Raw genomic sequence first — 20,008 nt, 5'->3', positions numbered from 1 at the left:
TATAAACCACATGAATGCATTAGACTAATGTACAAATCTACAAGATGGAAAATATTCTGGGGACGCCCCCTGGTTTCAAAATTTGCATATTAGAATATGTTTTCTGATTGATGAGCTACTTAGCTCAATTGAGATGACAACAAAATGCAAAAATGACACATAGTAGACACCTCATAGGGTACTTACACCACATGTCAGGATTCTATTTTGTTGTTCCTGGCAGCATAAATTTGAATTCATATATATATAAGGTAATCACTCTTTTTAAGTTCTATTACTAGTAGACACTTCATAGGGCACCTCCACCACAGGTAGACCACTATGACAGGACTCTATTTTGAGGTTCCTTACTGCATTTTAGAGTATAGGAAAAATTGGTGAGTATCCCTTGTACATTTGAAGGTCTTCTGCCCAATTTAAGTTAGCAACTTAATGTCAGCAGGTGTTAGCAGCCAGTAGTTGTGCACCTCAACATCATTAAGTGTTTTGGCCTTGTAATCAACGATACGGGCCGAACTTTAGGGTACTAAAGGTAAATCTGACTGCATATTACTGAGGTAAACATTCTTATTGTGTAACAGTGTTATTTAGACCTGGGAGTCATGGCAATCCAAGTGCACGCTGGGAAATTCCCTGGTTGTTATCATGGTAATTATTTTTCCGCAAGTTTATTTCAATAAAAGTCGTATTTGTCATATTTACTTCTGAACTTTTGATTTCTGTTTTTGTGAAGCCCCGCCCCCCCCCCCCCACGTGACATCATCTCATATAAGCGTGTCGAACTCACGGGACTCCGCCATTTTAACTTCCTCCTTGTAAGAGAAGACGAGCACGTCGCCCAGTCGTTGTTGTAGAGACGCGTTGCTGTTTACCGCTGTCGCAGGGTGTTCGGTCACACTTCCTCGCGGGGCTCAAACTAACCCACCTCTCGCTAGTTTTCAGAAAGTCGCGTGTCGAGTAGCTTCAGCCGGGGAGTCGCGATGCCGAGCCACCCGCTGCGTGTAGCGGTTGTGTGCTCGAGCAACCAGAACCGCAGTATGGAAGCGCACAATATCCTCAGGTAAAGACCGGGCGAGAGGAAGACCAAACGGGGAGGGGGGGAACCGCCACAGCCCGAGCGAAGGGGAACTGCGAGGTGTCGTTCCTGAATGTCCGAGCCGCACAGACACGGTGATAGACGGTCCGTCCGCCGGGCCTCAGTCTAACAATGGATCCCTCCTCTCAGAGGCACCGGGGCCGCAGCGCTCCTTTACCGCTGCTGATCACTACTTCAGATTACCTTAGATAAATTCTACCGCCATACAACATGTCGTCTTCTAAAAAGCTGGCTTAGGGGTTTAGTTAAACTATTTGCGGCCCCCACATGTTGTTTGGAGCGCCCTCTTGGAGGAAGAATACCGGAAGGGAGGAACTGCAGCTGCAACACAGGGGCTCAGTCATGTAGCAGTTTAGGTTGTAGGTGAAATCCTGTTTAAACTCCTTGTGTGCGCTGGTTGTTCAGTCTGGACGCTGCACACTTGCTCTCACTGGACATTTGATGGCAACAGGACTGGAAACAAAAGAAAGAGGACGACGCAATAAGATCTATGGACCAGTGTAGCTTGTTGGTGACATGTCACCCACGTCATTAGCTGAAATAATAAACATCACATCCCCCTTTTACAGTTTGTCTATTCTCCTGTATTAGTAACAGGGTTTAATCAGATTGTGACACAGGAGAGAGCTGGACGCGGCCCCCACACACTTCACTGTGCAGTGATTCATCGTGTGACGCACAACCGGCCTGTTCTGCTTACTCACTCAGTTCAGCTCTCAGGAGACAGCAGGGAGATTGTGTAGGATGTGTTGTTGTCACTGTTGATTCCAGAAATGTTATGTAATTTATTCTCTTGTCCTTTTTTTCCCCCCCCTCTTTGCAGCAAACGTGGATTTGATGTGCGCTCATTCGGGACAGGGTCTCATGTGAAGCTACCTGGTCCTGCCCCGGATAAACCAAATGTGTATGACTTCAAAACGACATATGAACAGATGTACAACGACTTGGTCCGCAAGGACAAGGAACTGTATCCCCTTCTCACTCACCTTTTCCTCACACACACAGACGCACACTTACACGTGGACCATGCATCTTGTTTAGGTTTTAATCTTTGAGGGTTCATGCAAGTGTGATGGTGTTGGAGCAGCTCAGCAGATTGGAGAGCACTGATGGATAAATCACATGCAGGGATTTTAACAAATGTGAAAGATGTACAGTGTGTTCTGTTATGAAACCTGTAAAATACAGAAAACAAAGGAAGCAGTGCAGCAGTAAGTGTGATTTGGTGAAGATCATTAAGGTTTTGCCTGTATTTGCGATGGCCTTCTTGATACCACTGTTCCTTGCTAATGCAGTTTTCCTATATTTTCCATGTGTTGTATTTTTTAAATTTCTCCACAATTTTGCAGGTTGAATAACTTTAGCAAGTTAGATTTTTTTTTCTTGTAATCAGCTTCATCTGGCTCATTTACTTTTATTGTCAATTGCACTTAATGTAGTTTCTGTAAATACTCTAAATCTTGGTGATATAAAGAAAACAATCACAAGGGAAACTCTATTATCGAAGAAAACAGTGGCTTCAAGTAAATAGCATTAAGTGGGGGAAGAAACTCTACCCCTAAGGTTATTTACCAGAAGTACAATAACAAAAAGCAGATAATCATATCTCTCGCAGGTTGGGTTTCTGTTAAACCAGGAATGTAGTCATTACTTCTGTTTATAAGATTGTAGGACCCCAAGGTAAGTAAAAAACTACAAATTACAATCACCTGCATTATTCATGAGGAGTAATACCTGCTGTGGTGTATGATATCTGCTGCACTTTATTTGTACATGCATAAATATCTCGGAAGCTTTCATCCAAATTATTGCAGTTATTCCTCCTGCTAAGTCCTGGCTGGTCCTGATTTTTGGTCTTCGGTGACATTCAAATGATGTCAACACCATCCACAGTTGAATGTTAAGTCTGCTCTCTTTGGATATTCATTCCTGGAGTATTTCCAAAAAGCCTCCAGACTGTTCCTACTGAATTAATTATTTACTGATCCAGGCTTAAAAGAAAGGCAAAATATCTCACCAAATGTTGACTTACTGCTGTGCTACTGATCATTATGTTACTGTTTTGCAGTTGCAGAAATCGCCATGTGTTGTTTGAGAGGTCAAATGTGTAATCGTAAGAATCAAATGTGGAAGAGCTGTGACATGACAATGCATTATGCCTAAAGGGTGTTCATACTACCTCTTATAAAACTCCTATAATCCCTGTACATATGCATGGATTTCTTACTGATGTATTCCATCACGATAGAATTGTTTTTCTTTTTGGCAAAGATGGCCATGTAGTGACAGTGCAGTTCAGAATGTCTTCCTATTTATTTTTTTTTTACAAATGGCAGCCTGCCAGTGTCTGAATGGTTTGTTGATAAAATCAAATATTACAACTTTGTTGAATTCATTTATCGCAGCCTGTAAAGGTTTCACATTTTACTGACATTGCCCCGAAGTGTCATTTCTTCATCCAGTGTTTTTTTAATCAGCTGACAATTTAGAGTAATCTTATCTTGCACCACTAGAGGGTGCTGCAGTTTGACTATTGCAAGCACTGGTGATGTTCCAGTGTGTATTTACCACCTCTGTGCTTCCACTGAGACATAACCTCTCAAGTGCAAGGGAAAAAAACAGCCCCATTCAGAAAAACCTGTCCTTTTTATGACTTCCCTTTCCACAGGGTGTTGGTCGTTGTGATGAATGTTGTTTTACCTTGAAGTGTTTCTGTGGCTCCCTGCTTGTGTTCCTTGACCTCCTCACTCTTCAGATACACACAGAACGGCATCCTGCACATGCTGGACCGCAACAAGCGCATCAAGTCAAAGCCGGAGCGGTTTCAAAACTGCAAGGATAAGTTCGACCTGGTCATCACCTGTGAAGAGAGAGTGTACGACCAAGTGCTGGAGGGTGAGGATTGTCTACTACAGGAATCTAGGCGGTAACTGTGGGACACTTGCAAAGATCTTGCATTTACTGCGTTTTACAGGCCATAGCACGGAGTCATGTCATGGTTTCAAAAGCAAGTTTTTACTCTAATTTCTCATCAGATCTGAGCTCAAGAGAGCAGGAGACGCTGCAGCCTGTACACGTCATCAATGTAGACATTCAGGATAACCACGAGGAAGCCACGCTGGGCGCCTTCCTCATCTGTGAGCTGTGTCAATGTGTGAGTCTCCTACCAGGGTTTTCAAATGCTATTGCACCCGACACAGCAGCGGCGAAGTGGAGCTGAGACGCCACAAAATATGTTGTAGTTAATATATGTAAAGGGAGTGACTGGTTAAAAATAAGATATACTAATGAAAGTATGCAGTAAGTTACGAGGATTTATAAATGAAATTATCTGTTAAGCCAAACAAATGAGTCAGTAGTGACCTAATGAAAATACTGCCAAGGCTAAATAAAGGTGCTATAGATTAATAAATGCGTAATAATAAATGATTAAGTTCCCTGGCGCTGATGAGCAGTGTGTGCATGCAGGCTGTGTGTAATTTGTTTCCTCCTCCTCTGTAGATCCAGCACACTGACGACATGGAGAATGAAATCGACGAGCTCCTTCAAGAGCTTGAGGAGAAGAGCAACAGGCCTTTTCTTCACACCGTCTGCTTCTACTGATGCACAACCGAAAACCCGCAATAAACTCAGACCACAAGCAATCAAACAGAGTATGGACATGCATACTCCCTGCTCCTCAGTCATCTGTAACACAGTACATAGATAATGTGTGCCTACACAGCACTCACACACACATGGAGCTTTGGTCAGGGCCTAACAAATGGCTGCGCTTGGACATGTTGGTGATGTTGGGTTTTTCCTTAATGCAGAGTACAGACTCGCTGCTCTCGCTCTGCCTTTATTCCTTCGGAAAAGGTCAGACCAAGGTCCTCCCGCCATGCCAGTCCAATGAAATCACTGTCATGTCTCCTCAGGGAGAGCCATAACACCCCCTACCCCTACACCACAGCCCCTTCCGGTCAAACAACTGCTTTAGGAGTTCCTCTGATTTTTGTTCACTGCAGCATGTTGATGCTGACTTTTTATTTTCTCTAGATGATATATCATTGTAATTGATTTGAGCATAAATGTCAGATTTTTTTTCTCTGACCAGGTGCAGTGTAAATGTGTCTCTTGGGGTCAGACAGGGAGGAAGAGTAATTGAAGTGAATGCATTGTTTGTGCGACCGTGTGTGGTAGATTAGTTAGGATTAAGTTAAAGTTGGGTGGGATAATAACGGATAACCAAACCTAGGCCTCTCTGAGGCTCTCCTCTGACGTGTTTCCAATATAATGTGTTGATTCATATTTAAACTTGGATATGTTTATCTTTCAGGGTGTAGTTTTCTTTTTTTTGTAAATGTTAAACTGAAGCATTGTAATTATCTGCAAACTGCGAGCTCAGCTCAGAGTGCCTAACTTTTCTGTATGTACAGATGAATCCACTAAAGAGAACAAACAAGAAACATGCAGCGACTCTTTATTTGCTCTGACATGGGGTTCGTGTGTACACTTGTATATTAGCATGTTACATGAATTAATATTGAAGACCAGACCATCTGCCCTTTTTGTTTGATTTAGTTAATTTCTGCTCCATTTAGTCTGCTCCATCTTTTGGTTGACTGACAAATGTGTAAAAGATTGAGGTGTGCTAAATAAAGCTTACCTGGGTAGTTCACAAGTAAATGCATCTGTGTATCTATCCCATTTTCACTGACGGTACAATTAGCATATACATCTTGAGTAATGTACTTAACATTAGTTCTGATATATTGATAATTCATTAGAATCATTTTAAAATGTTACATCATGTCATTTTAAACAATGAAATGATTACGATCCACTTTACAGGATCTTATATAAAAAAAATATATATTTGGGCCAGTTTTAGCTTTTTTAAATGTAATGATTTTTAGTGATAGCGAGATGAAGCTTCATGAAGCATTGAAGCTTTCCATCCAATTGGTTCACTCATGGGCCGAAGCTTCATTTGCTCTACTGTGCCATCAAGTGGACAATAAATGTAAAACAGCTGGAGTGATTATAATGACACCATGGCTTTGGTGTGTGACGCTTTGAATTGAATAAATTAATGAATGTTTGTGATGCCAATACATAAATTATAAACTTATTAATATGGTGTCTGTATTTATGATACAATGGCGGGATCAAAAGGGAAAGTGGAAACAAATTGGGCAGAGGGTTGTGATGTGAATGTGCTTGTGTTACTTGTAACATGTAACACGTAAAATAGGGACAACATTTTATTCATTTATATTTAAAAATTACAACTTTTCCACAGTGCTCGGTTTCAGGCGGTTTCTTTTTTTTGCAAACAAACGCGCAATAAAGTCCCAAGTCCACAAAATGTGAGGGGGGGGATCCATTGCGTTTCGCTGCCCCTTATATTTCGATTCGCACGCCCAACCGGCGAACCATTTCCTAACTCAGTCACGTGGTACGGCCGGCTTGCAAGGCTTTGAACGTCACCACATACGTCATCAACACGAGCCTCGATACGCGCTTCACAAAAATCTTCCTGGATTACTCGATACACGATTCGAAGCCTCGACACGGAAGGACACATCACTAATATATATATAGATGGATGGATAGATAAACAAAATCATCAGTGATGTGTCCTTCCGTGTCGAGGCTTCGAATCGTGTGTCGAGTAATCCAGGAAGATTTTTGTGAAGCGCGTATCGAGGCTTGTGTTGATGACGTATGTAGTGACGTCATGCAGATGTTGTCCCTATTTTACGTGTTACATGTTACAAGTAACACAAGCACATTCACATCACAACCCTCTGCCCAATTTGTTTCCACTTTCCCTTTTGATCCCGCCATTGTATCATAAATACAGACACCATATTAACTAGGGCTACGTTGTAGCACTAACGGGCCCGAGCACACGCATTTTGAAGCCTGTTGCGGTTAGTGGAGAGAGCGATCAATGACCAAGCGTTGCATGCGTTTTGCTCACTGCGGCAAGGACAAACTCTTCACTTCCTGCGTCCGTCACACGATGTCGATCCTTGCCTGCTAATTGCTCATTACGGTCCACGCTATCAATTGCACATCACACTGTGAACATTTTATGTAAATCGAATGATAGTTGTAAAACAAAGCTTACTTCCTGTTGCCACTATTATAAATAAAATTAAATTCGTCAGTCTGTCCGTCCCAAAAAAATCCAAAATAATACGGACAGACAGACGGACGAAAATCCGTCCGTCTGTCCGTCCCCCAAAAAATAAAAAAATACAGACAGACGGACGGACAAAAAAAATGTTTAAAAAATAAAATCCGTCCCTCTGTCCGTCCCCAAAAAATTTAAAAAATACGGACAGATGGACGGACGAAAAAAAATTTAAAAATAAAATCCGTCCGTCTGTCTGTCCCCAAAACAATAAAAATAATACGGACAGACGGACGGACGAAAACAAAATTTAAAAAATAAAATCCGTCCGTCTGTCCGTCCCAAAAAAAATACTTTTTAGTTACTTTGGTACTTGCAGTTACTTTTTAGTTACCTTTGTACTTGTAGTTACTTTTAGTTACTTTTAGTTACTTTTGTACTTTTAGTTACTTTTGTACTTTTAGTTACTTTTGTACTTTTAGTTACTTTTCAGTTACTTATGTACTTTTAGTTACTTTTGTACTTTTAGTTACTTTTTAGTTACTTTTGTACTTTTAGTTACTTTTGTACTTTTAGTTACTTTTAGTTACTTTCGTACTTGTAGTTACTTTTTAGTTACTTTTGTACTACAAAAGTAACTAAAAAGTTAATTTTGTACTACAAAAGTAACTAAAAAGTAACTAAAAGTACGAAAGTAACTAAAAGTACAAAAGTAACTAAAAAGTAACTAAAAGTACGAAAGTCACTAAAAAGTAACTAAAAGTATGAAAGTAACTAAAAGTACAAAAGTAACTAAAACTACAAAAGTAACTAAAACTACAAAAGTAACTAAAAAGTAACTAAAAGTACGAAAGTAACTAAAAGTACAAAAGTAACTAAAAGTACAAAAGTAACTAAAACTACAAGGGTAACTAAAACTACAAAAGTAACTAAAAAGTAACTAAAAGTACGAAAGTAACTAAAAGTACAAAAGTAACTAAAAAGTAACTAAAAGTACGAAAGTAACTAAAAAGTAACTAAAACTACAAAAGTAACTAAAAAGTAACTAAAAGTACGAAAGTAACTAAAAGTACAAAAGTAACTAAAAGTACAAAAGTAACTAAAACTACAAGGGTAACTAAAACTACAAAAGTAACTAAAAAGTAACTAAAAGTACAAAAGTAACTAAAAGTACAAAAGTAACTAAAAAGTAACTAAAAGTACGAAAGTATCTAAAAAGTAACTAAAACTACAAAAGTAACTAAAAGTACGAAAGTAACTAAAAGTACAAAAGTAACTAAAAGTACAAAAGTAACTAAAACTACAAGGGTAACTAAAACTACAAAAGTATCTAAAAAGTAACTAAAAGTACGAAAGTAACTAAAAGTACGAAAGTAACTAAAAGTACAAAAGTAACTAAAAGTACAAAAGTAACTAAAACTACAAGGGTAACTAAAACTACAAAAGTAACTAAAAAGTAACTAAAAGTACGAAAGTAACTAAAAGTACGAAAGTAACTAAAAAGTAACTAAAAGTACGAAAGTAACTAAAAAGTAACTAAAAGTACGAAAGTAATTAAAAAGTAACTAAAAGTACGAAAGTAACTAAAAAGTAACTAAAAGTACAAAAGTAACTAAAAGTACAAAAGTAACTAAAACTACAAAAGTAACTAAAAAGTAACTAAAAGTACGAAAGTAACTAAAAAGTAACTAAAAGTACAAAAGTAACTAAAAAGTAACTAAAAGTACGAAATTAACTAAAAGTACGAAAGTAACTAAAAGTACGAAAGTAACTAAGTACCGAAAGTAACGAAAAGTAACGAAAGTAACGAAAAGTAACTAAAAGTACGAAAGTAACGAAAAGTAACGAAAAGTAACAAAGTAACGAAAAGTACGAAAGTAACGAAAAGTTACGAAAAGTCACAAAGTAACGAAAAGTAACGAAAAGTAACTAAAGTAACGAAAAGTAACTAAAGTAACTAAAAGTAACGAAAAGTTACGTAAAGTAACGTAAAGTAACGTAACGTAGGTGGCGCTATGACCCTGAACTAATATTAATATATGGATGTGTTCAGGTCAGGATTGTGATCATAGTCAGTAGTTGGGAGCCGGTTGGATAATGCAGAGTGGATTTACAAAGTACTTCCTGTTTCATGGCAAATCAGTAGGTGGCGCTATGACACTGAGGAAATATTGACACATAGAGCTGTTCAGGCTTGGTCTCTGATCTGATCATGAGACAGCAGTTTGGCGGTGATAGGACAATGTACACTGGACTTATGACAACATCGTCTCCTTTGGCGAAGGATGAACCTTCGCCGCACCTCAATGTTTACACGGTTTGAGGAAATGTCACAATTCTGACCATGATCCAATGACTTGACTGAGCTCTTTTGAGCTGTATATTGTAATGCAGCCAGGAGCAGTTCATCAAAGTAAAAAGTCACTTCCTGTAGCCAGCAGGTGGCGCTGTGATTTTAAGTCAAGATTTCTGTGTAGATGTCACCAGGCCGGGACTCTTGTCTTACATGTCTAGTTTGGAACTTGATTGGACCAAATATGTCAGAGATACAGAACCTCATGTTTTGATGGCGTGTAATCACACTTTGATGCCACGCCACGGTCACACCGTGTGACGAAAAATCGATCTTTGAGTTAGTTTTTATCTCCATCTTGTTGTGATGACACGCATCTCAATATGAAGTTGATCTGATGAAAGCCCTACGACAAGTTCGTCAAAGTAAAAATGTGAAAAATGGCCAAAATGGCCACTAAAGTCAAAATGGCGGGCTTCCTGTTTGGTCTAGCATATCTATCCAAGAGACTTATTTGTTTGTTATGAGAAGACACATGTCCCTAATGGTTTTTTGTACATGTCCGCAACTTGTGGTGCCGGGGCTGCCCTTTAGGGGGCGCTAGTCAGTTATTTTGCCACTCCCATTCCTTAAAACCATATGAATGTCTGCAGGGGGGGCTGTTGCTACACAAATGTAGTTTGAGGGAGATAGACCCATGAACACGGAGGTTACAGCAATTTCGTGTGTCACAGCGAGTCAATGAACTTTAACGGCACGCCATTAATATGGCGTTTGATGAAAAGTCACAGTAATCTTATGCCTACATTATCAATGTCTTGAGACCCTTTTGACATAGGTTTGACATGGCTGCGGTCAGTAGATGAGGAGGAATACTTCCAAGTGTAAGACATGCAAAAAACAAGACATTTCCTGTTGCTACCAGGGGGCGCTGTGTTTTTAAGTCATGATTTCTGTGTAGATGTCATCAGGCCGGGACTTTTGTCTTACATGTCTAGTTTGGACTCAATTGGACCATGTATGTCCAAGATACAGAACCTCGTGTTTTGATGGCGTGTAATCAAACTTTGACGCCACGCGACGGTCACACCGTGTGACGAAAGATCGATCTTTGAGGTAGTTTTCATCTCCATCTTGTTGTGATGACACTCATCTCAATATGAAGTTGATCTGATGAAAGCCCTGGGACAAGTACATCAAAGTAAAAATGTGGAAAATGGCCAATATGGCCACTAAAGTCAAAATGGCGGGCTTCCTGTTGCTTTTTTCCCATTGCACCTCTGACCTTTTTTGTTTGTCTGGTCATGATACACCTGGGCTACGATTTTTGTGAAGATCGGTGAAAGCTAACTGAGGGGCTTTTCCTTAGATGGCGCTGTTGAGCCATTTTTCCACGCCCATTTCAAATTACTCCAGAATACAATTACTTTTTGGGGTTTTGAATTCCCTGCAAACTTTGGTAACAATTTGAGCGTCTAGGCCCTGAAAAAGCCCCAAAAGGGAAATACAAATCCTTCGAAATACAATAGGGTCTCCCACCGGAGGTGCTCGGGCCCTAATAAGTTCATAATTTATGTATTGGCATCACAAACATCATTCATTCATTTATTCAATTCAAAGCGTCACACACCAAAGCCATGGTGTCATTATAATCACTCTGCCTGTTTTACATGTATTGTCCACTTGATGGCACAGTAGACCAAAGGAAGCACCATGAAGCTTCGGCCCATGAGTGAACCAATTGGATGGAAAGCTTCAATGCTTGATGAAGCTTCATCTCGCCATCACTAATATATATCTATCAGCAGTAATGTCCGGTTTAAGACCCAAATGTAAATCAGGAAACAACTGTAGTTTAATTAGAATATTCTTCATGACAACATAAAGCTACAATGGAAGTGAGACAGTATCGATGCAAACAATGACTCGTTTAGTTCATTGTAAACAATTAGCAGTAGGTCGTTACACACACCGGGCAGGACCGTGGACAGCGATCGGTCCCCGGTGCAAACCCAGGAGATCGTGGTCCACGTGTTGCCGCTCACTATTCACTGATGGAAGGTAAGAGACATAATGGAAACGCTCCTCGTTGGTTCAGTTAGTGTGGGATGTCAGGAACTCTCCTGGCGCACATGAACGCGATTCTTAACCGCGTTCACGACTTCATAAGGTTAGTGCGCGAAGAGGGTGTGTGTTTGTGTGTGTGTGTGTGTGCGCGCTCTTGTACAGATATCTTTGTGAGGACTATTTTAAATAGACTGCAGAGTGAGGACATTTTGAAGGTCCTCATTTCTTCAATGTGCTGTTTGAGGGTTAAGACTTGGTGTTAGGGTTAGGTAAGGGTTAGGGTTAGGCATCTAGTTTTGATGGTAAGGTTTAGGGTAAGGGGCTAGGGAATGCATAATGCTAATGAGTGTCCTCACTAAGATAGAAGTACAAACATGTTTGTGTACCTGCGGAAAATATATATTAAGGGGAAGCGTAGGTTTTCTGAAGAGAGGCTGTTTGCAGTTATTTTATAGTGTATAATAAATTACTATATTTAAGATATGCTCTCCATTAAATCAAGTTAAATCAAATTCACCTTTTTTGTTCAAAATATGTTTGTGGTTTATGAATGAGTGCACAGATAAGAAAACCAGACCGTTACTTTTCCAAAATAAAGTTACACAACAGTAACTAAAACTGAACCCAGAATTAGGAGCATTCTGGGAAACCTGTGGAACCCTTCAGGTTATCTAAACGAATTTGCCCTAAAGAACAGAGTGGGGGCAAAGTAATGGTGTAAACAAATGGATGCTTAAATGCCTTCCGTTTATTTCCTGTCATCTTGTATTCTGTATTCTGGTAACTCACGCTCCTTACAGGTCATCCATCAGCATCTAACTCTAAATTCATGTTATTTGTCCCTCAGCCTGGCTTTCACCAGTCCAGTTTACCTAGTCTTTCTCTACATGTGAGTTTTTGGTCACAGATGCTCAGATTCAGTCACACAGAGGACTCGTCCTGCCAGTTACACCCAAAGCACAGAGGTCTCCAGGGGAAAATGGTCCACATGAAGCAAATTGTGTACTGTAATGTCAATGACACTTGAAGATAAAATGTGGACTAAATTCATCAGATACTGTTTGGTTCGTTCTGTCAAATGAGCATGATTTGCAGCTTTGATTAGTCAAAACACATTTTTTTGTAAGTATCTATTAATGAAGGAAGAAGTGAGGTGAGATAGGCAACAAATGCCTCCAGCCAATTACAATGTTTGGTTACTTAAATTAACACATGAATCATAGTTCATGGAGATGACTTATAATATCTGAACGTTTCATCATGTAGCCTATTTTTAAACAAAGGACAGTTTCATGCCGTCATATCAGTCTGAAAAAAAAGTTTTTAGACTAAAACATTTGTCATTCAACTACAAGAAACATCATTTGTGTTGTCATTTAACAAACTGTTCATAAGACACAGATTAGATCATCTTTGTCTCTTTATAAAAACAAACACATTTAATCAGTTCAAGAGACAACATTTATATACTGTTCTTACACTCTGGTTTCTATGTAAAGTACACTTTTACATTCTTTATTAGAATCAAAGAGTGTCAGTTATTGTTTGTGTGTTGAAAGGTTAATTGATTATTCCCCCTACCTACAAGCCTATGAACTCATCTTCTGTCATGAATGACAGTCCAGCAGGCTTTTGCAGATAAACTGACAGACTAGTTAAAAGGGACAGGACACTAATCTCTCATATCCAGGGCGCACCAGTGAACAAATCAAACTGGAGTTCCATCCTTAGGAGGAGTGGATTCAGTCTTGCCTCCTGTTTTCACCTTGCCCTCGCTGTCAGTGACGCTAGCAGGCTCGGCTAAACTCTCAGCTGGTTTCACGGATTCTGCTTTGGCAGCATCTTCACTGTCCTGTCCAGCTGGGAGGGCACTTTTGTCCTCTGCTGATTGGTCGATGTCTGAAGAAGGTGGTGTAATGTCAACATCTTGTTTTGCATTCACCTCTGAGGCGGGAGCAACCACCTGTTCGACTTCTGAAGGAGGAGATATACTGTCAACCTCTGGCTTTGCGCTCAATTCCAGAGCTGGATCAATCACCTGTTCGACCTCTGAAGGAGGAGGTATACTGTCAACCTCTGGCGTTGCACTTATTTCCAGTGCTGGAGCGATCACCTGCTCGATTTCTGAAGGAGGAGGTATAGTGTCAACCTCTGGCTTTGCACTTATTTCCAGGGCTGGAGCGATCACCTGCTCGATTTCTGAAGGAGGAGGTATAGTGTCAACCTCTGGCTTTGCACTTATTTCCAGGGCTGGAGCGATCACCTGCTCGATTTCTGAAGGAGGAGGTATACTGTCAACCTCTGGCTTTGTGCTCATCTCCAGGGCTGGAGCAATCACCTGCTCGACTTCTGAAGGAGGAGGTATACTGTCAACCTCTGGCTTTGTGCTTATTTCCAGGGCTGGAGCGATCACCTGCTCGATTTCTGGAGGAGGTATACTGTCAACCTCTGGCTTTGCACTTATTTCCAGTGCTGGAGCGATCACCTGCTCGATTTCTGAAGGAGGAGGTATAGTGTCAACCTCTGGCTTTGCACTTATTTCCAGGGCTGGAGCGATCACCTGCTCGATTTCTGAAGACGGAGGTATAGTGTCAACCTCTGGCTTTGCACTTATTTCCAGTGCTGGAGCGATCACCTGCTCGATTTCTGAAGGAGGAGGTATAGTGTCAACCTCTGGCTTTGCACTTATTTCCAGTGCTGGAGCGATCACCTGCTCGATTTCTGAAGGAGGAGGTATAATCTCAACCTCTGGCTTTGCACTCAGTTCCAGGGCTGGAGCGATCACCTGCTCGATTTCTGAAGGGGGAGGTATAATCTCAACCTCTGGCTTTGCACTCATTTCCAGGGCTGGAGCGATCACCTGCTCGATTTCTGAAGGAGGAGGTATAATCTCAACCTCTGGCTTTGCACTTATTTCCAGGGCTGGATCGATCACCTGTTCGATTTCTGAAGGAGGAGGTATAATTTCAACCTCTGGCTTTGCGCTCATTGCGAGGGCTGGAGCTATCACCTGGGTGATGTCTGAAAGAGGAGGTATAATCTCAACCTCTGGCTTTGCGCTCATCTCCAGGACTGGAGCGACCACCTGCTGGGCCTGAGGTGCCTCACTGCGGGGCAGATTGAAGCCCATTTTGCCTCCAGTGGTTGTCGCCCCAGCTGAGAAAGGCGTAAGGGTCTTGGCATCATCCTCTCCAAGCAGCCAGTCCATCTTTTGAATGTGTTGCTTGACAGCGTCGTCGACACGAGCGTCAATCATAGCCTCTGTCAGGATGCCGTCTTCAGAAGAATATGCTGCCGCCTATGAAATCATGAAGCAAAACACGTGTTTTACAAATCCGTCTAAATTAAATAAAAATCCTCAGAAAATTTGAAGAGCAGCTGGGTGGTCATGTTTACACTGCAGTTTTAATTGAAGATCACAGCAATGACTTCAGGGAACTTACCTGCCAGGCCACACCCAGCTTGGAGATCTCCCTTCCTGACATGCCACCTGTCCTCTTCGCAATCTCAGAGCATTTGATTCCATAGTCGAACTGTGCCAGCTTCATCCTCCTGTACAAACACAAGGAAAAGCAGAAAGATGAAGAAAACAGGGTGGAGTTTCACACGGTTTAGCTGGCCTGGATGCAGTTTCATTCTAACTTTGCCGGGTTTTTGCACCTTATTTCATTTCCTCCTGGCCGGTGTGTGTCACTCCACCCACCAGATCATACATTGTTGTCGTGAATGCAATGTTATCGACAAAGTCACTTACATTGAGTCCAATCCGTCTCTGCTACAGAGCGCTGGTTGCTTATTTATTCAACTTTTATTTATTCAAAACGGCTGTTCCCATGGCCCTTAACAATATACATGCCAAGTATGAAGCCGATAAGATGAATGGTTCTCGAGCTATGCGTTCAACATTCAGACAGTCAGAGATTTTTGGTATTGGTAAATAATTATGCTGTAGTGTTGGGATTGTACTCACTGTCTCCCTACAGTGGCGGGTTCCAGCACATATCTGTCAAAGTACAACCGCACCAGCCTGTCCCGCTCCTCAGGGCCCGGCAGAGCAAAATTCACTATTTCATCTATACGGTCGTTTATGGCCCAGTCAAACTGCTCTGGCTGGTTACTGGCCAACACCAGCATGAACCTGCAGGAAGCACACAGACATGAAGCAGATTAGAAACGTGCTGCAAAGTATATGAAACTGTTCGGGTTTAGTTGAAAGCACCAGACTGACAGAGTGAAAATAAACATTTACTTATTGCTCTGTTCTCCAGTGCGATACAAGAACGCATTCAAAGTGGCTCTGAGGTCTTCACTGATCTTCTCCTACAAAATGTAAGAATGAAAAATGCTTGTGATGTAATTGATGATAATGCAGCCATTCAAAATTACATACTTTGTAGAGAAACTACCAAGGTTTCTGATAAATAAAATAGATGCACACTTACTGTGGATCTCTTGCGTAGGAAGGCATCAGCTTCATCAACAAACAGCAGCAGCCTGTGACAGAATATCACTAAAATCACTTCACTGGTGATACTTAAACAGCACATCGTCAGATTATCGTAATGTGGAAGAAATATACCCGCGTCGACTTGTGCTTGCCCAGTCGAAGACTTTATGCATGGCGGTCACACCATCACGACCCATGGGTGCTACATCACCACCAGTCATAATTGCATAGTCCATCCCAGAATGCATTGCCAGCTTCTACTCAACACAGAAAAACCTCAGTCAGTCAAAGCTTCACTGTACACGTAGTCTACATCATGTGGACATCAGGCGTACCTTAGCAAACAGCGTTTTGCCAGTGCCTGGCGGGCCGTACATGAGGATGTTCCTGTAGAGGCCGTTATTCTGCCTAGTGTTTCTTGTTGCTATGGCGATGTCACGCACGCGCTCTTCAAGGGAAGGCTAAGAAAAGAGGGAAATGCATTTGTCTGAAGTTATGAAACATTAAATTGGGTAAAATCTTTTGTAAAGACTTTGATATCCACTTACACTGAGCACAACTCCTTCAAGTGCATCCTGAGGTTTGCTCCTTAGTCGTTTAGTCGTCTGAGATGTGAAGGAGGGACAGGAAACTTATTATTAACATATTATAATCTGCAGCCACAAAAAGTAAAGAGGTTCAATTAATAATCAGGTACCTTGACTGGATGCTTGATTGCCTCTCCCACAGTTAATCGGGACGTCTCTCGCACCAGCGACGGCTTCCCAAGCCTCGCCTCGATGTAACGTCCTGCCACCCCTGTCGCGTTTCGGGCTGAATACACGCCAACAGCTAGAAGGGTCAATCCTGCCACCTGGTTATGTGACAGAACAGTTAATACTATTTTCAAACATTGGTCAATGCAAGGATCGAGAAAACTGCATCATTCAAACATTTTAATGGGGATTTATGAACACTCCTCTATTGAGTGTACTCATTGATAATACAAATACATTATTTAAGGATGGCTATGGTGATATGAAGGAAACTACTTGCTTTGATCATTTCTGCTATCAACAGTTTTTCTTCTCAAGGGCTGGATATGCAAGTACTTATGTGTGACGTGTTTGTCCAAGCAGTAGAAACACAATGTTTGAGCCATAAGAACAGACAAGCTTAAATCAGTAGTGTCTTTATATTGAGCTACTTTAAACACCTAACCAACCCTTATTTTGAGGAAGAAACCGTTTCAAAGAACTCATTTTGTTGCCCAGTCTGTCTTTCAGTGACATTCAGTGGCAAATTCAAACCTTATCATATAAAAAATGTAATTTTCACTAAGTGTGGATGGAACCAGACGTCTCACCGTGGCTACGACTTTGTCCCCGTCTGAAATAAAGGCTCTGAATCCTTCTCCAAACACAGCACCAGCGGTTCTAAAAAGCAAATACTCTTATTAACTGCCAGGTTGCCTTTAGGGTGCTATATACTAGTGTGATGGTGACTGCAACTGTTTTAAACACTTCAACATCTTCAATTTACTAGATACATGATTCAGGACACTAGGAACCATCAATAAAGTATATCGTATTATCGTAAACACTAGAGCCCAAGCAGTATGGATATTTGGGGGGGCGATACCAATATTAGAGAGTAAAAGATTTGATACCAACATATACACACATATTTTTGTTAAATGGCAAAGGTTTCTAACATGTCAACCCTTGTGACAAAGAAATCACATTTTGTAAGGAGTTAGTTTTAATATCGGCAAACATAAACGCTGATACAATGTGTCTGTATTGGCCAAAATTATCAACTTACAGATAAATGGATCAGGCTCTGATAAACAGTGTAGTGTAAAAATCGCAGTGTGTCTCACTTGATGGACTCCAGCACAGTCTGTCTGTGTTCTGCAGCCTTCAGACGGATCTGCTCACGGATGATATCAGCGTTCTCTCTCTCCACGCGGGCTCGAGCTTTGGATTCGGCCTCTATACGCAGGAGCTCGTTCTTGTGCCTCAGCTCCATCTCGTGCTCGATCGTCGCTGTAAAAAAAAAAAAAAAAAACACCACCACAAATACATAAACCTCAGCAGCTTCCAGGAGACCCTGTCATCAGTGTAACAGTGGTAACATCCATACCTTTCCTCATGGACTCCTGCTTATGTACTGACTCCTCCTGTTTGCGGAGGTTGTCGTCATTCAGAATTTGCTGTTAAAAATAAAAACAAGAAATCATCAGTAACTACAGCTCATTTGAAAGTATTTCACACTAAATATGAAGGCGATAACATCACCTGTTGCCTGAGTTGTTCCTCATATCTCTGTCTGGCCAGTTTGTCTTGGTACTGAGCTCTCTGTGGAGGGACAGAAAACAATCAACTGTAAACTCCAATTGTTCTGATTCACTGCTGCAATATACTTCAAATTCTTCTTTACCTCAAAAATAAAGGAAAAACGTATTTCTGTTCATACCGCTTGATGCTGCTTGGTCTCCTCATTCAGAGTTTTCCTCCTCTCCTCACCCTGGACTCGTATCTGGTCGCCTTTGAGCTGCTCGACCGCTGCTTCGTACTCCTGTTACAGTGGCACAAAAACAATGAGAAATCACAATACACAACACTTCATTGTATTGTGTTCATTGTAAGACTATGGTCCGGTGAATTCCCTCCAGATGTCAAGATAAATCTCTAACAGATGTTTTTTATAAGTGCCTTTTGATTTTCTCAGTGTTTAACTTTTCATAACATAACTGAGAAACGTAATTTATTTCACTGACTCTGCAGCACAGACTTAAACAGATATATGGGAGGTATGAACCCTCAGTGTTGCTCTAAGACTTGTTTCAAGACCTGTTTGCATGGTTTGAAAAAACTAGGATGTAAATTGACAAGTTCAATGAACTCTACTATGGCACTGCCCTGCAGCTGATCGAGAGTGGAGCAGGTGCAAAGTGTCCGTACCTTTATTTTGCTCTGGTGTTCCATCTGGGTGCTCTGCTCCTGCATGCGAGCCAACTCCAGAGCTTCTTTGGCGTGTCCTGGGTAGAGGAGAGAAGAGCGGACAACACACAGCTGAATGATGTGGTGTCTGTGTTGAAATACATTTTTAATTTGAGTCCTACTGTGGCTCTGTCTCAGTTCGATCTGCAGGATCCAACCATGCGAGTCCTGACAGGAATCCTCTTGTCTTTTACCTGACTAGTTTACATTCCCTTTGAACCTGATTGGTAAACTGCTTCGAATGAAATACTAAATACATTGCACGAAATAAACACAAAATAAAAGCTGGTGCATGTGTGTGTGTGCAGGTGGAAGGTGGGGCGTTACAAGCCAAGTCTGCAAGGTGATGACCTTTGAACCCAGTCTGATTGTTTGAATGAAACTGTGGCAGGCACGTGACTGTTCTCACGAGCTACCAGAACAAATAATATGAATGGTATAAGATGAAACTAAACACATGTGTATAGCTGCTGTTTTAAACCATGATGCTGGGCCCTTATTGAATGACTGAAGCGACCTCCACCGCGGAGCAGAGAGGAGCTGGTTGCTGCTGCTGCTTCAACGCTGTCACTGTGCAGTAATGTTATTAAAATCGGGCTCCTCCTGCTAAACACTTACGGGATTTGTCTAGCTCCTTGGCCGCGTTGGCAGCTCGCTCCAGCCCGGTGGGATCGAAGTTGCTCCATTTGTCCTTGGGTTTGTCTCCGCCGCCGCTGGAGCCTCCGGCCGGCGGCGGCGGGGGAGGCTGAGCCGGAGCTTCGGGCTGCCCCCTGTTCAGGCCGAACAGCCACGACATGTCTGCAGAGGAGGAAGAGAGGTCCGAGTGTCCGGGGCTGTAGACAGAGACAGAGACAGACAGGAGGCGGCGGCTGCTGCTGCTTCACTGATGTCCCTGCACTTCCTCCACACGTGTGTCACACGGAGCTTATCTGCGCATGTCCACCAGAGGGCGCACGGTTTCTCTAAAATAACAGCAACCGTGATTGGCTGGTGACGA

General features: G+C 41.6%; 2 protein-coding genes and 1 long non-coding RNA gene across 6 annotated transcripts; 2 read left to right on the top strand and 1 right to left on the bottom strand.

The window, feature by feature from the left end:
• The first annotated feature begins 788 nt into the window (after nt 1-788).
• Nucleotides 789-5,756, top strand: ssu72 (SSU72 homolog, RNA polymerase II CTD phosphatase). The gene is made up of 5 exons (XM_034586147.1): nt 789-1,060; nt 1,920-2,063; nt 3,852-3,991; nt 4,132-4,250; nt 4,598-5,756. The coding sequence occupies exons 1-5, from the start codon at nt 981-983 to the stop codon at nt 4,697-4,699; spliced, it is 585 nt and encodes a 194-aa protein (XP_034442038.1). The 5' UTR covers nt 789-980; the 3' UTR covers nt 4,700-5,756.
• A 7,127-nt stretch (nt 5,757-12,883) lies between these two features.
• atad3 (ATPase family AAA domain containing 3) lies at nt 12,884-19,923 on the bottom strand. 4 transcript variants are annotated; one of them, XM_034586009.1, is made up of 18 exons: nt 19,630-19,921; nt 18,973-19,049; nt 18,485-18,586; nt 18,307-18,366; nt 18,152-18,221; nt 17,889-18,054; nt 17,373-17,442; nt 16,725-16,880; nt 16,576-16,632; nt 16,363-16,488; nt 16,160-16,284; nt 16,023-16,074; nt 15,830-15,900; nt 15,551-15,718; nt 15,024-15,132; nt 14,216-14,878; nt 13,928-13,993; nt 12,884-13,627 (listed from the first exon to the last, which is right to left on the bottom strand). In XM_034586009.1, exons 1-18 carry the CDS (start codon nt 19,805-19,807, stop codon nt 13,289-13,291), a joined length of 2,655 nt encoding a protein of 884 aa, XP_034441900.1. In that variant the 5' UTR covers nt 19,808-19,921; the 3' UTR covers nt 12,884-13,288. The 4 variants fall into 4 exon arrangements, with proteins under 4 accessions (XP_034441900.1, XP_034441901.1, XP_034441898.1 ...); XM_034586010.1 differs by having other exon boundaries at nt 14,291-14,878; XM_034586007.1 differs by having other exon boundaries at nt 12,884-13,993; nt 19,630-19,923.
• On the top strand, nt 13,967-14,412 carry LOC117761865. Its single transcript, XR_004613893.1, has 2 exons — nt 13,967-14,013; nt 14,164-14,412. It is a non-coding gene; the product is annotated as an uncharacterized LOC117761865 (long non-coding RNA).
• Nucleotides 19,924-20,008: the final 85 nt, after the last annotated feature.

This window comes from Hippoglossus hippoglossus, chromosome 5, assembly GCF_009819705.1.
Source record: "Hippoglossus hippoglossus isolate fHipHip1 chromosome 5, fHipHip1.pri, whole genome shotgun sequence".
Classification (NCBI taxonomy): Eukaryota; Metazoa; Chordata; class Actinopteri; order Pleuronectiformes; family Pleuronectidae; genus Hippoglossus; species Hippoglossus hippoglossus.
The sequence above is the reverse complement of the archived record's forward strand: the minus strand, read 5'-3'. Positions and strand labels throughout refer to the sequence as shown.

Excerpts from the sequence above, each read along its gene's own strand:
- ssu72 (XM_034586147.1), top strand. The coding sequence starts at position 981 with ATGCCGAGCCACCCGCTGCGTGTAGCGGTTGTGTGCTCGAGCAACCAG. Across the intron at positions 2,064-3,851 it reads GTCCGCAAGGACAAGGAACT|ATACACACAGAACGGCATCC; the intron begins GTATCCCCTTCT and ends CTCACTCTTCAG. Across the intron at positions 4,251-4,597 it reads TCTGTGAGCTGTGTCAATGT|ATCCAGCACACTGACGACAT; the intron begins GTGAGTCTCCTA and ends CCTCCTCTGTAG.
- atad3 (XM_034586007.1), bottom strand. The coding sequence starts at position 19,807 with ATGTCGTGGCTGTTCGGCCTGAACAGGGGGCAGCCCGAAGCTCCGGCT. Across the intron at positions 18,367-18,484 it reads AGACCAAGCAGCATCAAGCG|AGAGCTCAGTACCAAGACAA; the intron begins GTATGAACAGAA and ends GTCCCTCCACAG. Across the intron at positions 17,443-17,888 it reads ACTGTGCTGGAGTCCATCAA|AACCGCTGGTGCTGTGTTTG; the intron begins GTGAGACACACT and ends TTTGCTTTTTAG.